Here is an 18,959-nt window from a genome sequence, read left to right as displayed (position 1 = left end):
ACCTACAGGTGGAGGAACCGAGGAACCTGTAAAGGTGGAGGCCGAATGGAAGCCAGCTGTAGCATCCTCCCCATCCCCATTAGCCATCCTATGTTCCACGCTGGACTACATTCCTAGCAAGCTGCCGGGCCGAGAAGGCTCAAGTGGCCCAACCTAGGCTAGAGCCGACTGTCGCCCTCGGGAAGGCTGGCTGGCTGGCTGAGGAACTGCGCCTGCCAGGCCCTAGTTGGTCCCGGGCCCTTTACACGTGGAATCACCCTAGCGGTCCACACTGCCTCCCGCCGGGCAGGGGTGGGACTCTGTGGCGCCAATGGGCGGCCAGAGGGGAGCGCGCATGCGCACAGAGCGGCGGGGCGGGGAGGGCGAGGAAAAGCGTTGCAAGGACGGGGGCTGGCGAGGCTCATGCTAGGAGGCTTCGCGTCTGAGGAAAACTGCTTGGAAACTGGGTGCAGCGAGGGTGAGTGAACCCAGGAGGAGCCGAGGCCCGGGCTTCGTCCTCTAAGGTCTGTGACTCGACCCTGGAGGAGGTCGTTGGGGCGGCACTCAGGCGTCCGCAGTGGGGCGGGATCCCGGCGCTTCTCTCAGGGGCTCGGGGCTTCCGGCTCAGGTTGGGGGGCGGGAGCGGCCTGAGTAGGGGTCTCGGCCTCTGCGCTGCCTCGGGAAGCTTAGCCGGCGGCCGGGAGCACAGCCACTCTCCTGGAACAGAGGCGGCCGGGGGCTTTGAAGCCAGATGGGCCCGGCTGGGGGCGTTACTCTCGTCTACCGCCGGTACCTTGTGTCCCAGAGGGGGTCACAACAAACAGGTCCTGTCTGGCCAAGCGAGTGGGAAGATGGGGGAAGCCCACTTCCTCTTGAATCCCCTGTCTGGGCTTGGCACCACCATGCACCCGATGCCCAAGCCAGAAACCTGGGCGTCACTCTAACCGCCCCGCCCCCCATCCCCGCCCCGGCTCGGCACTCCTTCACCCACCCAATCGAATCTATCACAGGTCTCTTAGATACTTCCCACTTCGCCCCTGATCCATGGCCTCTCTGCTGCAGCTAGTTCAGGCCACCGTCATTTCACCCCTGCACTACATCAGTAACATCTTGACTGGTCTTTTGATCCTTTGTAGTTTGTTTTGTACTGGAAAGCCAGAGTGATAATCTTAAAACACAGACCTGTTAATGTCAGCAGATCCCTTCCCCCATTCCCCTTCTGTCCTTAGTGGATTTTCATTGTTCTTTCGAGCTCTTGAACATAGCTTATACAGGCCCTTCATGACCTGTTCTGTTTTTACCTTACTCTAGTTCTCTTCCCCACTCTGTTCCAATGGATTAGGCCCCCTGGCCAAACACCCTCCTTATCAAATGGGCCTGCTTATCCCAGAGTAGCAGGTTTCAGTTCCCTGCCAGCCTGCAGAATTATTTAGACAAGCTAACCATATGCTTCCATCCACTTCTACCTCTCTACTGTGTCTTCGACCCTCTTGAATCTTTTGTAGTTCCTAGGTTGGACCAAGTCTCTTACAGGCTTAGGTGTTGGTTACATTGTTTTCTCTCTGCCTGAAGTACTATACTTTAGTTGAAAAAATTCCTTTTCTCCCTCGTGTGTTACTCCAGGTGTGGGTTAGGGTTTCAGCGGTACTCCATAGGGGTCTATTTATTAGTCTCTCTTTTCCACCAGGCTGTAATCAGTGTGACAGGCACCTGTCTGGGCCATAGTCCTCAGTACCTTGTGTGGCACCAGGCTGTTAGTAAGGAGTGTGTTGGTTAAATGCATAATGAAGCCTGGCCGCTTCTCGGGCTCCCCAAATAAACATATGGATCAAGTTATTAAATGTTCTGCTTTTCAGAACCAATTCTCAATCTCCAACCCATGTAGCAGTTTCTTTGGCCTAGGAACCTGGCTGTATTCTTGCCTTCAGTCCAGGACTGTGGCAGTGGTAAATGGGAAGTACCGTTCAGAGTTTTTCTTTGGCATTGACTTTGGGTACAGGATGTCTGGATATTAGTGAGTGTGGCTGCTTTTGAGTTTGAATTCTTTTTTTTTTTTTTTTTAACTAAAAAACTTTTTTTTTAATATTTACTTATTTCAGAGAGAGAGAGAGCGCGAGAGCGAGCATACACCTGCATGAGTGGGGGAGGGGCAGAGGGAGGGAGACACAGAATCCAAAGCAGGCTCCAGGCTCTGAGCTGTCAGCACAGAGCCCAATGTGGGGCTCAAACCCGTGAACTGCGAGATCATGACCTCAGCCGAAGTCAGACAGTCAACCGACTGAGCCACCCAGGCGCCCCTGAGTTTGAATTCTTAAGTGAGGGCCCCTGGCAGGAGAGAAAACCTGCTAACAGCTGCTGCAATCTTTATAGGAGGAAGGCTGGCTCCAAACTCTTAACATGCTGATAGGGCTAATGACACAATGGGAGGAGAGGGTGGACCAAGCTGGCCAGGCAGTCCCTGGTGGGAGAGCTCCAAAGGGGTTATTTTTCCAGCTTAGGCCAGATCTTCTGTGATAGGGAACAGCATATCTAGGTGCCAAAACCCACTGCCCTGAATCAGACCTGAGGATATGCTGTTCTCCAGTCAGCTTATTTGTGATTGGTAGAGTAAGGGAGAGACTGAGATGACAGTGTCCTGGCCCTCACAGAGGGAGGGAAAACAACAATATGTGACTATATGTTGTGAGACGCTGCAGACTGAAGTCAGAGGAGAGAAAGATTGGTGTGGCTGGAAGAAGCCTGAAATGACATTTGAACTGGGCCTGGAAGGAAGACAGCAGACAGGTTAATGGAACATTGGGAGCAAAGGCTCTGGGCCTGGAAGAGGCTGCTGGAGTGGTAAGGGGAGCCATATTACGCTGAGACTGGCTACTGAGCCTGGTCTGGTACTTCCCTCCCAGGACTGAGGCTTCTCCTTGTCAAGGATGTCTGAAAGCAGGGGTTGGGTTCTGAAATCTCTTTCAGAAGTCTCTCCTTTGGATTTTTTTCCAGTCTGGCCTCTATAATTTCTCAAAGAAGGCAGTGAGCTTGGGAACTGCTGGGGTTTATCTAACAGCCTGTTTGCTCATGGCCTTGAACTAAATCATTGGAATATGGGTGATGCAACATGTTCTTCAGGCAAAGGGGAGTTGCTTATGTTTCTTTTTGAATGTGACAGTTTAATTTGTTAGGTGGCAGATTCCCTGTTCTCGCTGTAGCACTTGAGGGAAAGTTTCTCCTCTGTGTTTGGTAGATTGATTGGACTTGTGTTATGTTCTGTTAGAAACCTGCTGCGACAAACCAAAGTGGGACATGTCCACATCAACTGGTTCTTGACCTTTATTCTGCTTCCCTTGAGAGAATGTGGACCCATAGTTACCGTATTATCTATCCCTTGGTTTCTTTTTGGTGTTTTTTAAATAGAACCTATTTCTCCTCCACACACATACACAATTTGATACTAAGCTTCCAACCACATAGTTATAAGAAATTATGCTATGGGTTCATTGATCACTCGACTATCTGATAGATATCTCCAAAAAAAAGTTTTATGCTCAGTTACACTGACATCAAAACTCGGCAGTGTATCTGTGAAGATGGGAATCCCTCCCCCCACCGCCCACTAAGGACTGTGGCACACAGGCTGAAACCGTCAGCCCCTGTGCCAGGCGCTGTGCCTGCTGCTGGGAATGTGGTTCCCTCCCTGCCCTCATAGAGCTCAGTCCAGCAGGGAGCACTTACAAGTAATCAGGCAGTTTTCAAGGTCGCATTCGCATCTGTTGTCAGAACGGACCCTTCTGAAGGGAGGCACTCAGGAGCGAATGGGAAGAACACCTAAGCCAGACTCAGATTTGAAGAAGGCTTGCTGGAGAAAGCGATGTCTACTGTGCATGAGTCTAAGAGGCTTGGGAGGAACTGGCTTCCCTCTCTGATCTCTCCTGTCTCAGAACTCTAAGATACGTGGTTAGACCAAGCTGTTCTGCTCTGGCCTGGGCAGTCACTGCTGGGAGTAACTTGAGACCTTGTTTTCGGGTACCAGATACAGTGGCAGTGGCCTTGTCAGGGTCTGGACACTTTTATTTGGTAAAACTGGAAATGTAGTTTCTGGTCCTGAATTATTTTCTATGGATGAGAATTAAATGGAAGCCCCCCCCCCTTTAAATTCCATTCATACATATTTGAGCAAAATTATGGGGTAAGTCACATTAAATACAGGTTTATAAAGAAAAACTTGTTTATAGTAGGAACATTAGACCTTAGGAATCCTTAGAATCCTTAGTAGGAACTGAGAAAAGTAAAAAGAAGAAAAATCCAAATCACACCTCCTATTTCAGAAAATAATCTTTTAACCATTTTTAGCCATTGTTCTATGTATGAAATATACACTTTTTTTTTTACAAAATTATTTTTCACAGACTTTTGCAGTCTGCTCTTTTTCATTAAATATTAAAAATCATTTCTTACTGTTAAGTATGATGTTGCATTATGATGTCCCTATACAGTTGTAAGATTAGATGCTGCGTTTTGGCCCCCTGGAAGTTACACCCCAGCGACTGTTGTTCCTTTTAGGAAGGAACTGTTGAAGGGGTTACCACTGATAGGCAAAATGGGTTTGGGAAATTTTCCTGAACGTCATGGGGATGGTATTCTCCCGGAGTCCCACCTTTTGGGATGGGTGAGAGGGCTGCCACACAGCTCCTTTCCAGCCCCAGGTACAGAGGCTTTGGAGTGAGCTGTGTGTGTGATGGATGTAAGGAATGACCAGTACCCTAAAGCTTTCTCTTTACTGCTATTGGTTTGGTCTTGTGGCTACCGTTGGCCCATTAGAAATCACTGGCCTTTGTTATCAGCAGAATTTGTGCTGCCTTTTGGGAGATGGATATGTAGTCCTTGTGTTGGTATGGAGGACCAACATGGTCCTAGCCTAGCATGCAAAACCATATCCCATAGAGCCTCGTCAACCTCTGTGCCCCATTGTCCACCGTTCTGCCTGCTTCATATCCTCTAGGCTCCCCCTGACTACACCACTTGGAGTTTCTTTCCCACTTGTCTGACCTTCTGCTCTGCTCACAGCATTGCCTTAGTTGGTATGGCAGTCCTTCACCTTTTTGAGATCGGTCTATAAGCCCCCGGAAAGACTGGGATTTTGAATTTCACAAATCGTAGAGGCCTGCTTGAGCCTTGGTGGGGAATCCTGGGAACGAAGCACTCCTGCCCTCAGGAACTTACTGTGTAGCTGACTGTATCTTATTGACCATAGTTGCAGGTCTAGCCAAACTCTGGGAGTACTTAATGGAATCCTAACGTCTGTGTAACTCTCCTTTCTGCTGCTCTTTCACAGTGGTTGGGTTACCTGTCACAGTCCTGGGAGATGGATGAGGCAGGGATTAATGTCCTCTTTCCCGTGTCCCCTACTGCAGGCCTTGATCTGACCTGCCTCATCGCTTCCCTCAACTGCCACATTCCTAGCTCTGGTCTTGCTCCACCAAATACCTTGCCCCCATTGTGCTGCTGGATGAGCCACTCTGAAACCAAGCTCTGATCTCATCTCCCATTCACAAATCCTCAGTGGCTCCCCATCTGTTCTCCAGAAACTTCAGCCTCCTTAGCCTAGCATGCAAAGCCATATCCCATAGAGCCTGGTCAACCTCTGTGCCCCATTGTCCACCATTCTGCCTGCTTCATATCCTCTAGGCTCCCCCTGACTACACCACTTGGAGTTTCTTTCCCACTTGTCTGACCTTCTGCTCTGCTCACAGCATTGCCTTAGTCCTTCAGTCCTGCACGTCCACAGCAAACTGTGGGCCCAGCCTTCACTGATCTTCCTTCACCCAGAGGAAATTTGTTCCTCTGAACTCTCAGTTTTTTATTTTTCTTTAGGACACCTCGCTTTCTGCCTTTTTAGTGCTCTCCATAGGAAGTATTTCACCAGACGGTAAGCTTCTTGTAGGCAGGAGTAATCTTCAGATCCCTTTAACCTCTCATTGAGTTGTTTGGCATTCTGAAGGAGCTTCAGGAAATGTGCTGAAGCCCTCCCACCCGCTCTTTGAGTGATGGGGACTTGGAGTGCCCAAGGTCATCCCACACTGTAGTGGCAGAGCTGGCCTTAGGTCCAGTTGGACATGTTCTCTTCCCCAACCTCGTTCCTTTCACTGAGTTCCTTCTCCAGGAGCAGCACACTGTCATGTTTTGAAAGAACCTTAGCTCTGGTGTTTTCACCTGCACCTTCTATGTTCCCCACCTCCCAGGTGCCGGCGACCATGAGATCTCTGCGGCTGCTCAGAACCCCCTTCCTGTGTGGTCTGCTCTGGGCCTTCTGTGCTCCAGGTGCCGGGGCTGAGGAGCCTGGGGCCAGCTTCTCCCATCCTGGCAGCGTGGGCCTGGATAAGAATACAGTGCACGACCAAGAGTACGTATCCAGCCAGGGCTGGGGTCCCAGAGCCTCCCCCCTGCAGCTGCAGTCGGTAGCCACCCTTCTACTGTTTGTACAACTCCTTGACGTTTTTCAAGAGTGACTATTTATTCCTTATAGCCACCTGTAAATCAGGCAGTCTTTTTCCATCATCATTTCATAGATGGAGGATCTTGATGCCCAGATGAGATAAATGACTTGCCTGAATTCATCCTGTCTCTCTTTCTCCACAGACAGACATACAGACAACCCCTCTGCATTCATGCTCATGCGTGCATGCACACATTCGCGCGCACACACACACACACACACACATATTCTCACACACGTGTATACAGTAGTGGTGACAGAATCCAGGATAAAACTAAAGTTTCTGGACTGACTAGAGCTTTTCCTTTTTTTACTGTCACATTCTAACACTGAATTATTTGTTGCAACTTTTGTCCTGGGCCAGTTAGGCTCACACATAATTTGTTTTCCTTGAATTGGTTCAAAAAAATGTGTTTAATTGCTAGTCTCCCATGATGTTATAACAGCATTCTAATAATAAAGAGGAAAACACCCATAATCTTGCCAGCTTAGCAGGTGAACTGTTTGACTTTTCCCTGCCCCTTTCATGGCCTTGCCTGTATCTATCATCCTTGAGTGTGCTTTGCCACGCTTTCTGTTTTTCTGGAATGAGTGAACCTTAAGATCTTGAACTTTTCAGTTCTTAACGTTTTGGTGTGATCCTGGGGTTGCTGCCAAGTGGTCTGAGTCTGACTATCGGTTTTTAGGCATATCATGGAGCATCTAGAAGGTGTCATCAACAAACCAGAGGCGGAGATGTCCCCACAAGAACTGCAGCTCCATTATTTCAAAATGCATGATTATGATGGCAATAATTTGCTTGATGGCCTGGAGCTGTCCACAGCCATCACTCACGTCCATAAGGAGGTAGGTCTGCGGTAGCTCAGTGGGCAGCATCTCAGAAAGTGCTCTCCGCCCCCCCTCCCCCCTAAAAGGTTCAGTCTTCAATCTTGATGACCTGTGCTGTCCTTGTACAACTGTATTGCTGTGTCTTCTTTGTCTGCTCATCGCTCCGTTCTGCCACTTTCCCTATTCGGAGGCACTTCTCACACAGGGTGACCTACTGAGGCAGAATCTCCAGGGACTTCCACTGCACACCAGAGCTTGAGAACCAGCACCTGAAGGACAGACCACATCAAAATGCGGAGCAGGGGAGAAGCCGTTTTATTTAAGGGTGGCAAACCAAGCGATCAAGGGACTCAGTAATAATTGAGGACTTGTGTGATACTACTCAGTGCTCTGTATGAAGCGGTTTACAGAGCATTTACAGAGTCTTTGCAGCAGCCTGGGAGTGGGCTGGGCAGGCACTGTTATTACCCCCATGTTAGAGGTGAGGGAACTGAAATCCAGATGTGTCCAGGTCTAGCGTCTGTCCTGCCCTGCCACACTTCAGTCTATAATGTGGAGAGGAGGACAGGCAGAGCTGGTGGTGTGAGCGTGCTCCTGGTGGCTAGCAGGAGAGCAGATTCGGGTTTGCTTTGAAGGTGGTGGGGAGCGCTAACAATGGCTTTGTGCAGAAGAGTGGCAGTGTCGCGGGAAGGTCCTTTGCCGTGGGAGGCAGACTGATGGACGCGGGGAGAGCTTGGCATCAGGGAGAGGACCTGGGATTCAGCAGTCCCAGAAGGCGAGGCTGGTGGTAGCGACAGGAGAGCAAAGGGTACACGTGGGAGAGGTGGCAAAGGAAGAATTGGCAGAATGTGAACAGCGTTAGCATAGCACTCAGCACAGTGAGCCCTGCTGCAGCTCCCTCCGGAGCAGGGGAAACACCTTTGTCTCAAAGACTGTAACATGGTCTCCTGGTTGGCAGTGCCTTCCTCTTGTTCTGACCCCAGGACGCTGTCCAGTGCAGACCGTTTGCACTTTACAAGGGCACATTGCACCCAGAGCTGACCCTCGGGAGAGCACGAGCTCTCAGCTTTTCTCTAGAATGGGTTTGTGGGAATTATGAACCTCATAATTCTGTGTAAGCCAGACCTAGCTTTCTCCAGTGAACATGTGTTACTTCTGTAATTAGAAAAGAGGGAAAAGTAATTTTTTTTTTTTTTTTTTTTTTTTTTTTTTTTAGTGTTTATTTATTTTTGAGACAGAGAGAGACAGAGCATGAACGGGGGAGGGCCAGAGAGAGAGGGAGACACAGAATCTGAAGCAGGCTCCAGGCTCTGAGCCATCAGCCCAGAGCCCGACGCGGGGCTCGAACTCACGGACCGCGAGATCGTGACCTGGCTGAAGTTGGACGCTTAACCGACTGCGCCACCCAGGCGCCCCTCTTTTTTTTTTTTTTTTTGGAAAAGTAATTTTTAAAACATAAGCAAGGACCTGCTTTGATTGCATCTTTCTTTTTCACTGGCAAATATAATTTCTAAATTGGATTTTTATGAATTGACTCTATGTCTGTTATATGGTTTGTAGATTCCTAGAAGTAGCCACATACTACATGGAAGGAGTTTTTGGACACATGAACATGGACATTTTAGACTTTAGCTAAGCACTTCCAGTAAAACGTGCGACTCATCGTTGTCTAATTTGTATTTTGTAGGAAGCGAATGAACAGGCACCACCAATGAGTGAAGCCGAACTGATTAATCTAATAGATGGTGTTTTGAGAGACGATGACAAAAACAATGATGGATACATTGACTATGCGGAATTTGCAAAATCACTGCAGTAGACGTTGTTTGGCCATCTAGTTGTATGCGAATGTGACCCGTCATAATGTGATTAAACACTTTCGGTAATGCGAAATAACTCCTTTCCAACTGCAACAGTATTTTGGTAAAAACCTATAGCGATTTGTTACCCTGGGGTGAGAAAGAGAAATCAAGAGAAATAGAAGAGAAGCAGGACATAGTTGTAGTCCCCAAGTACTGTTAAATCTCTTACTGGACAAGGGCTTGATTAAAGAATCCTTTCAAGAATATTGGACAGCTGGAGTGTGGTACTCAGGAACTTGACTGTAGGATGCTGCTGGTCTCTTGGTTTGCATTCATGCTACCGGAAAAGTAAGAGAAGCTTTGCCAACTAGACACACTTTTCAGTGACAGTGAGGGAATGGCGTAAATGCCACATGTTTTCCTGGTGGATTCTGTCTCTTTAGGTAAAAGTGGTCAGTATTCCACAAAGTTCCCCTGGCCTGAATGATGGCTTGCCCCCACCCTGGGCAAGTGAGTATTAGACTGTCACAAGGCATAAGAAGGATGCCAGATACTGAATTCAGCTAGCCATAAAGTCTAAGATTCTGTGTCTTCTGGCACTTTGGGAATGATACACAACTGACCTAAGTGATTAGCATTTTTTCGTTTTTCAGTATTTTGTAAAACTACTGCCACATCCTTTCTTTTGTGTCTTCTTCGTCTTAGGAGAGACTTTGAATTTAAAATGTTCTTTATTCTAATCATTAGCAAATGTTTCAGCTTTCTTAATATTTGTATTTAACTCTTATTTCTAGGGTTTGTTTTTTGCTGCTTAGAAACTATTAGGAACGCAAGGACTTTATCCCTCCTGCTTGGCACAGTGGGGTAAAGCTACTAGCTGGTCTTGCCTAAGTGAGGAGAGAGATCACCCAGCACCCATATTGCTGCAAGCTATATTTAGAAGGCATGGTGTTTAAATGACCTCTTCTAGCTTAAATATGTGAATTCTTTCAGATCAGGAAAGATTAAAAAAAGAAGCCTAAAAACTCTTAATTAAGAGCGCGGATCTCAGTAACAGTTGAAAATGAGAAGTAGCAGCAGATTGTGATTTGGTCGATTGGATGTGGTGGACTTGCTGTGGTAAAAAACCTGAAATGATGGCTGAAAGGGGAAAAAACTGCCTAGGATTTGCTGTAAGACGCATAGAGACCTATTTTCTTTATTGAAGTATTCTTATAAGAAAACGTATGTATTTGTAAAAAATGGTTTCCTGTGTCAAGTATTTGTGCAATCAGAGCTGAATTGTAAACTATTCTTGTAATATCTAGTTATTTTGAAAGATTTATATATTGAATCCTGGGTATATGACCAATAAAGCTGATGAAACAAAATGAAGAGCAGTTGATTTTTGTCCAACAGGGGTCTTCTCCTCCCACGTGAAGGTTTTGTTTACTTAGTACAGATGTTTCCGTGTGCCTGCTCCATCACAGGTCCTATGACCCTCCCTGGCTGTGCCCTGTTGTTTCGGCAGGGGTAGACTCCCAGTAATCAGTCACTTTCTGCTTTGATGCATTTCTTCTTCTGAGTGAAATCACCTTTTGGACCTTTCTTCTCTGGCCACGTTCAGATTATGACAGCATTGTCTAGCTTAGGAAAGTAACTGTTTTCTCCTGGAGTCTGGTGACTGTCTTTTCTTTGCCAGAAAATTTAATTAGGTAGCATTTTTGAAAGCTTCCCAGGCCCAAGCAAAAAGCACAGTCTCCCCTGGCATTTTGGGAATGACCTTGTTCTGCCATTTGAAAAGGAAGGAAAGAAGTTAACCATTGCCTTCTCTCTCCCCTGCCCCCCGAAGATCTTTGGATGTTGCATTGGCTCTTCTTCATCCAGAGCTGCCCCTCTGGATGGATCTAATGGGTGGGCTCCCAGAACAACCTCATCCTGTTGGCTGCTGGGAAGGGACTGAGGCAGCTGGAGGGGGAAGGAAGCAGATCCTTACAAGGTAGAGTCACCCCATTAAATAGACGAGACGGACACCTGCTTCCTCCTTCCTCCTTCACAGCTGACTTCCCTTTGTAACTATTTCATGCTAGCCTTTGTGGTCCTGTTTAGCAAATGTCCCTGGTGGGAGAGGGACCTGTGATACTAGGGACACAGTGACATTCTTGCATACCTCCTCTCTTCTAGCCTTCTCATAACCCACTTGAAGGATTTTTCAGAATGTATCAGGAACATCTCTGCACCTCAGTTTCCTTATCTCTAAAATGGGGATAAATCTATCCAAGAGAGGCAGCCTTATATGAGCATAAGCTTTGGACTCAGGCAGTCGAGTCAGAATCGTAGGCCTGCTACTCTTCAGCTGCGAACTTGAAATTTAGTTTCTCATCTAAAAAATTACTACAATAAAACTTACCTACAGAAAGGAGAAGAGGATTAACAAAATGAGGGCAAATGTAGAAAGCATCTAGTAAGTGCCTGACACTACACAAAGTAAATACTTAATACTCAGTCACCTGTTCCTCAGTCTGCTAGAGAGCCTGGGCCCCTATTGCATTGCAGGGGTTGGAGGGGCTAAAAAGGGATTGATGACTCCTCCGGAGCAGGGGTCAAAAGATGTTCTCTATTCCACTGAACGGATAGATCATGGATGTCAATCCATCTGTTGAGGAACTACAAGTTAGGGTGTTCTGTTATGTGGTGTTGACAATTATGTTGTGGTATCTGTGTACACAAATCTTTTTTATACTCTTACTTCTTAAGGAAAGTGGATTACTGATGTTTGAACCTGCAAAGAAGTAAGGCTTACTTACTAAGCCTTAGTAAGTATTGCTAAATTTCTATCCAGAAGAGTTGTACTAATTCATACTTCATCTCAGTTGCATATGAAGAGCCTATTAACTTTAGCTAGACGCATAGCATAACCCAACAAGTTCCTAAATACAAAGTGATGAGACATCAGTGCTTTTAATTTTTGGTTAGTCCTGAGTTTGTTCATTTGTTGATTCATTCATTGAGTGTTTATTGTGTGTTTGCCATGTAACCTCTCTGATCTAGATTTTGGACTTCAGTACCTTCTAGAGAGGAGAAAAAAAAGCCTTTGTGTCATATTCCAGACTTCCCCTGAAGGTGTTATCATCAGAGGACACAGAAATATTCTTACGTAGCATCCCCAATAAAAACAAGAGCTAAGTCACATCTCTACCTCAAGGGGAAATCCATTTTATCAAGGACCCAACCAATCTAACATTTCAACTAGGGAATTAGTAGCAGAAACTATGAACATTATGTCTGAACTTTTGGATGTTAAAAACAAGAAACAAAAAAACCAAAAAACCCAGGGCCTCTGCCTTTTGAGAAGATGGAGTAGATACACTTCTATTCTCTAACGAAGTACAACAAAACCCTGGAAAATTATTTGTAAAACAAACATAAGAAGAGTCTGAAAGGTGGAGGGAAGAAAGCAGACTGGTTAGGGACACTGGGATGTAAGCAACAACATGGTGGTGAGTTCTGTCTTATGTGTGTTTTGTGGTTTTTTGTTTGTTTGTTTGTTTGTTTGTTTTCACCAGATCTATCCAGACTTGGAGCTAAGGAAGCCAGCAACCCAGAAATGCCAAAAGGAGCACACATAAAAAAGCCCCAACAAAAACCTGCTCTCTCTAGCCAGAATGAAGAAAAGGGCAATCTAACAAGGCAGGAAACTTTTAGACAATAGCTTCTCTATTCCAGCCAAACACCACAGGGAAAACTGTGGCCCTGCCAGCAGAGACTGAGTGGGGAGCCTAGGCCTCCATTCTTGCCATGCTGTAATGAGGTGCTATCCTCCCTCCTGTATTTGAGGTGATGCCAGATGATGCCAAGTAAGGAGCTGGGACTTCCATTCCTCCCAATCCCTGGACAGTAACAAGGCCCCGTTCTTGCCCACAGGGTCAGTGGAGAACCCCAGGAAACCTGGAGTTCCATCCCCAGGAACTCCTAACTGGCTGGAGTGAGACTCCCCGCCCCCTTTCTGTGGGGTGTGTCGGAGGAGGCCTGGTGAGGGGTCGGGCCTTTCACCACCCAGGGATAACAATGTCACCTCCACCACAGTGTCTGGAGAGACCGTGTGGGGAATCCAAACTCCTAACCACATCCAGCAGTAAGGAGGAGCTGCTGGCCTTGGGTATTGATGGAGGCTGAGTAGGGAGTAGACTTCTCCTTCACCTGTTAGGAAGGAGGTAGCACCTGTCCTTCCCCTGCCACAGGGGTATCATGGAAAATCAGTTAAAACAGGTTTAAATAAAGTCCAGTCTCATTATATAATACAAAAATGTCCAGGTGTCAAAGATGTCAGCACCCATAACAGGTTTTTTTTTTAAGTTTATTTATTTATTTAGAGAGTGAGTGGGGAGGGGGAGAGAGAGAGAGAGAGAGAGAGAGAGAGAGAGAGCCCCAAGCAAGCTCCACACTGTCAGTGCAGTGCCCAACGCAGGGCCAAACTCACAAACTGTGAGATCATGACCTGAGCCGAGATCAAGAGTCAGCTGCTTAACCGACTGAGCCACCCAGGTGCCCTTCATAACAGGTTTTAGAATGATCTGACAAGGGTGTTAAAGCAGCCATGATACAAATACTTCAACAAACAATTAGGAACATGAAACCAATGGAAAAATAAAAACAAGTATCAGCAAGGAAATAGAAGATATAAATGGATCTCAAATGGAATTTGAGAACTAAAAAAAATATAACCATAATAAAAACCTCAACAGCAGAATGAAGGGCACAGAGGAAAGAATCAGTAAACTGGAAGATAGAACAGTCGATGTTACCTAACCTGACCAACCCACTAAAAAAAAGACTCAAAAAAAAAAAATTGTATGGACTTCAGGGACATGTGGGATCATAACAACGGACCTAATGTTCTTTCTGTCATCAGAGCCCCAGAAGAGGAAAGAGGTTGGAGCTAAAGAAGTACTCAGAGAAATAACAGCTGAAAACTTTGTAAATTTGACAAAAGACATGAATCTGTAGATGCATGAGCTGAACAAACCTCCAAGAGAATAAGCCCAAAGAAACCTACCAAGACTTATCCTAGTCAAACTTATGAAAACTAGAGACAAAGAAGAAAAAAAAATCTCAGAAGCAGCAAGAGAGAAACAATAGCATACCTATAATGGAAAACAACTTGAATGATGGTATATTTCTTGTCAGAAACCATGGAAGCCAGAAAGAAGAGGCCCAATAATTTTCTTTTCTTTTTTTTTTTAATGTGTTATTTATTTTTGAGAGGGAGAGGAACAGAGCATGAGCAGGGGAGGGGCAGAGAGAGAGGGAGACACAGAATCTGAAGCAGGTTCCAGGCTTTGAGTTGTCAGCACAGAGTCTGACACGGAGCTTGAACTCACAAACCATGAGATCATGACCTGAGCCCAAGCTGGATGCTTAACCAACTGAGCCACCGAGGCACCCCTCCAATAATTTTCAAGTATTGAAAGGAAAGAACCCTCAATCGAGCATTCTAGATCTTAAGAAAATATCCTTTAAGAATGAAAGGGGTGGGGGTGCCTAGGTGGCTCTGATGAGTCCAGATTTCGCCTCAGGTCATGATCTTATGGTTGGTGGGATTGAGCCCTGCATTGGAGCCTGCTTGGGATTCTGTTTCTCCCTCTCTGGCTCTCCCCAAATTGAGAGCACACACACTCTCTCTCTCTCAAAATAAATAAATTAAAAAAGAATGAAGAGAAAAGATAATTCTTGGACAAAGGAAAACAAAGAGGATTTGTCACCAGTATACCTGCCCTAAAAGAATGGCTGAAGGAAGTTTTTAAAACAGAAACGACTCAGTAAAAGAAGGAAACTTAGAATATCAGGAAGGCAGACCATGGAAAACAAAAAAATAGGTGAATACAATAGACTTTCTTTCTCAAATTTTGTAATTATGCTTAATTGTTGAAGCAAAAAAACAACACAGTCAGATATGGTTTGGAATGTATGCAGAAGAAATATAACACAATTGTATTGCAAATGAAGGAGGATAGAATAATATAAAGAACAGCAAGTTTTCTGTACTTTACTCGAACTGGTAAACTGTGAAATGGTACAGCCACCCTGGAAAACAGTTTGGTAGCTTCTTTTTTTTTTTTTTAATTTTTTTTTCAACATTTATTTATTTTTGGGACAGAGAGAGACAGAGCATGAACGGGGGAGGGGCAGAGAGAGAGGGAGACACAGAATCGGAAACAGGCTCCAGGCTCTGAGCCATCAGCCCAGAGCCTGATGCGGGGCTCGAACTCACGGACCGCGAGATCGTGACCTGGCTGAAGTCGGACGCTTAACCGACTGCACCACCCAGGCGCCCCCAGTTTGGTAGCTTCTTAAAAAAAGAAGCATGTAGCTACCATATGACTCAGCAGTTGCATTCCTAGGCATTTATGTTTGCACAAAACCCTGCACCCGGATGTTTATAGCAGCTTTATTTATAATAGCCCCAAATCAGAAACAATGCAGATATCCTTCAACAGGTAAGTAGTTAAACAAGCTGTGGTACTTCATGCCATAGCATACCACCCCACCATCTAAAGAACAAAGTATTGATAATGAGCAACTACCTGGATGACTCTGCAGAGAATTATGCTGAGTGAAGGATTCCTGAAGTGACAAAATCATAGAAATGGATTAAGGAGGGGATGGGGGCAGGAGAGAAGTGGGCATGGCTATAAAACGGCAACATGAGACATCCTTGTGGTGAAATGATCTGTATCTTGACTAAATCAGTGTTGATATCCTGGTTAGGATATTGTGATATGGGTTGGGAAGATGCTACCATTGGGGGGAACTGGGTCAAGGGTGCACAAGTTCTCTCATATTTTTTACAACTGCATGTGAGTTATCTAAATTATCTCAAGATAAAAGCTTAAAAACATAGTATTGAAAGACAAAGTATTGTCTTCTCAACACCCCAGTGGCGATTTTAAACTTGGGACCCCTGGGACAGTGTTGGAACAGGCCTGTTGCTTCGTGTCTCAGCTCCAGGGCTGTGCTGGCAGTGCTCACAATTATAGTCTTCTTTCAGGAGCTTTCAGAGAATTTGCTTCACTCTGCCAGAGTTGAAAGGAAACATTGCACTGGGCATTTTCTGTTCATGAATTTCTAATTGCCTTCCCACTGGGTGGCTGGGGAAGGACGTGCAGGTCATGTCTGCCAAGGCTAAAAGGCCCTGCTGCCCAGAGAGGGGAGAGAGAGGTTGAAGAGGTCCTTGTGCCCTAGTGGGGGTGGGGTAGGCGGGGCTGGCCTTCGTGGAGGCTGGAGGACTGAAGGAAGCTGAGTGCCTTTGTCCCTGGCTGTGGCTACAGCCAAAGACAGTAGAGTGAGGGGAGGTGTGGTCATAGTTGGTGAGTCTGAGAGAAGAGATCCTTTAGGTGTCCAAATTGAGATCTAAGGGAGAGGCCTTGAATTTCATGGATGTTAGAGAATCAGAATGCAGTAAATAGGGCTGTCGGTGTCCCCAGAGTGCAGGCTTTGGTCTCCATAGCTAAATTCTGTACGCTCTCTGGGGCGTGAGATGGGAATAAGGTGACCATGTCTGAAGGGACAAGGGTGCTAAGCCAGGTGTCCCTGGACTTTCTTCAAAGGGTTTTGCCAGTGCCCATGCTGGTAGCCAATTATATTGAAATACACATACCAACATATTTTAAAAGGTGAGTGATTTAATATTATATGCTATCTAATTAATATTAAGATCTAGCAGCAGGTTTAATCACCATAATTTCAAAGTAGTGATGAATAAATAATTTGAGATCTCTGCAACAATTGTACTATGATAAGAATATATTTTATAATTTCTATGAATAATGAAGTCACAGGTTCACAAACTCACAGTTTGTTGCTTGATTCATACTTGAAAAAATGCTAAATTTCATTTCAAGATTCAGGAAAATAAAGATGTAATTTTTTCCCACTCAAGTTCATGGATCTTCTGAAGTGTATCTAAGAAGGGTCAGAGGTTAAGAATCATTGCCCTAGGGAGTATATGGTCAGTAATATGCAATAAATTCATTATAACTACTGAAGTAAGAAGTATTTTTATTTATTTATTTATTTATTTATTTATTTATTTATTTATTTATTTTAATGTTTATTTATTCTTGAGAGAGAGAGACAGAGCATGAGCGGAGAAGGGGCAGAGAGAGAGAGGGAGACAAGAATCTGAAGCAGGCTCCAGGCTCTGAGCTGTCAGCATAGAGCCCTACCTGGGGCCCGAACCCACAAGCTGTGAGATCATGACCTGAGTGGAAGTCAGATGCTCAATTGACTGAGCCACCCAGGCGCCCCTAAGTAAGAACTATTTTTAAAAACACAAGCCAAATAGATGTATATAAAGTGAGATTCCAGTCCCCTGCCCTCCACCAGAGTCTGCTTGTTTTCTGCAGGATATTGTTTCAGCGGGGTCCTGTGCTTGGTGGACCAGTCTGTCTTCTCTAGCCCCACTCCAGTGCACAGCAGGGGCTGGGCCCAGAAGGAGCATTTGTTGACTTGATCAGCATTTGTTGACTCTCTGCCTGTGATGATTCTTTAAATGCCAATATTTGAAGATTCTGAGATTTTTATTACCCTTTTGAATGCCTCTGGTCTCTTAGCATAAAATTTGTCATTTGCATGTAAACCACTAGATGGCAGCAGTGTTCCACAGACTGTCCTTTCCCTTAGCATCCAGGGGATTCTTTTTTTTTTTTTTTTTTTTTTTTTTTTTTTTTTTTTTAAATACTCAGTTAGGTTTCCGGCCTGGAAAATTCAGGCTCACTCCCCTTCCCGCTACCTCCCACCCCCATGGATTTCCCAGACAGAATTAGTGCTGCATTATTTTGTTCCTCCAGTAGGGAGGCTGCGGAAGAGCATGGGTAGTTAGGTAGACCATCCAAGGTCACAAAGAAAAATCTGACTGGTCTGCATGGGAAATTCGTATTCCTCCCAGCATTTATGGAGCATCTACTGTGTGTCAGACCTAATGCTGCACTTCACTTACACGGATACACTGTCCCTGTCATAGGTGTGTGACCACATACTGAGAATGGAGGGGAAGAGTGGCTGGGTCTTTGGTGGAATGGAAAGGTTTAGGGCAGCAGCAGAGAAGCAGTGCTGGTGTGAGCAGTAATGCTCACTGGGCTGTTCAGTCCCCCTGGAAAATTTAAATTACAACAGACTGTGATTTGCAATAAAGCTAAAATCTGTATGCGGATGAAGCCCAAAGGCAACTCACAAACATGAAATCAGAAGTTGGGGTGCAGTTAAGAATGATGGTCTAGACGAAAAGTTCTGTGTACAAACTGCTCTGTCATAGTGCCGTGATACAGTTTTTAACATAAAAACACTAAGAAACATAAAATGAATGAGGCTAGTAGAAGTAGACCTTAAGCTAGCTCCCAAACGTATTGCCCATGCTCTTAGTAGGCAAATCAGGTGTGGTGAGACTTTATTGTAGATCGTGTTTGGGTCACTGAAAATTAGCGGGAACATGGAGAGCTTCTGTGTGGAGTCGGCCACTTTGTTTGCTTCGTGGTAGAACAACAGCCTTTTAATCTTCAGATTCAAGAGGCAGGCTGACATCAAATTCTTCCATGTATTCCAGAGTGGCAGAGGTGAATCACATGGTCTCTTTAATTGGAGGGGACTGTCCCTCCCTTGCACAGGATCCTTCACATGGGCAGAAAGATGGGCTGGCTCTTCCTCAAATCTCCCTGTGTCAAATGGCCACCAGAAAACCCCCACAGAATACCCCACGCTCGCATACAACGATGACAAAAACACACCTGCACACACTAAAAACAACAACAAAACCGTTCAAAAGAAATAAGAGCTTGAGGAGCGCCTGGCTGGCTCAGTATGTAGATCGTGTGACTCTTGATCTTGGGGTTGGG

The 18,959-nt window shown here is 45.6% G+C and overlaps 1 protein-coding gene and 1 long non-coding RNA gene across 6 annotated transcripts; both read left to right on the top strand.

Annotated features, from left to right (window-relative positions):
• The first annotated feature begins 337 nt into the window (after positions 1-337).
• On the top strand, positions 338-12,713 carry MCFD2 (multiple coagulation factor deficiency 2, ER cargo receptor complex subunit). Of its 5 annotated transcripts, none has more exons than XM_045445963.1 (4): positions 338-457; positions 6,207-6,367; positions 7,147-7,306; positions 12,636-12,713. In XM_045445963.1, the coding sequence occupies exons 2-4, from the start codon at positions 6,219-6,221 to the stop codon at positions 12,696-12,698; spliced, it is 372 nt and encodes a 123-aa protein (XP_045301919.1). In that variant the 5' UTR covers positions 338-457; positions 6,207-6,218; the 3' UTR covers positions 12,699-12,713. The 5 variants fall into 5 exon arrangements, with proteins under 5 accessions (XP_045301919.1, XP_045301918.1, XP_045301920.1 ...); XM_045445962.1 differs by lacking the exon at positions 12,636-12,713 and adding an exon at positions 7,479-7,562; XM_045445964.1 differs by lacking the exon at positions 12,636-12,713 and adding an exon at positions 7,494-7,562 and having other exon boundaries at positions 339-457.
• Positions 2,204-13,905, top strand: LOC123580751. Its single transcript, XR_006703443.1, has 2 exons — positions 2,204-2,240; positions 13,560-13,905. It is a non-coding gene; the product is annotated as an uncharacterized LOC123580751 (long non-coding RNA).
• The last annotated feature ends 5,054 nt before the right edge of the window (positions 13,906-18,959 follow it).

The sequence above is a fragment of the Leopardus geoffroyi genome, chromosome A3, assembly GCF_018350155.1.
Source record: "Leopardus geoffroyi isolate Oge1 chromosome A3, O.geoffroyi_Oge1_pat1.0, whole genome shotgun sequence".
Classification (NCBI taxonomy): Eukaryota; Metazoa; Chordata; class Mammalia; order Carnivora; family Felidae; genus Leopardus; species Leopardus geoffroyi.
This window is presented reverse-complemented; position numbering and strand designations above follow the sequence as displayed.

Bases quoted from the DNA above. Each gene is read 5' to 3' on its own strand.
- MCFD2 (XM_045445960.1), top strand. From the start codon at position 6,219: ATGAGATCTCTGCGGCTGCTCAGAACCCCCTTCCTGTGTGGTCTGCTC. The intron at 6,368-7,146 runs GTACGTATCCAG...ATCGGTTTTTAG, and splicing joins AATACAGTGCACGACCAAGA to GCATATCATGGAGCATCTAG. The intron at 7,307-8,975 runs GTAGGTCTGCGG...TGTATTTTGTAG, and splicing joins TCACTCACGTCCATAAGGAG to GAAGCGAATGAACAGGCACC.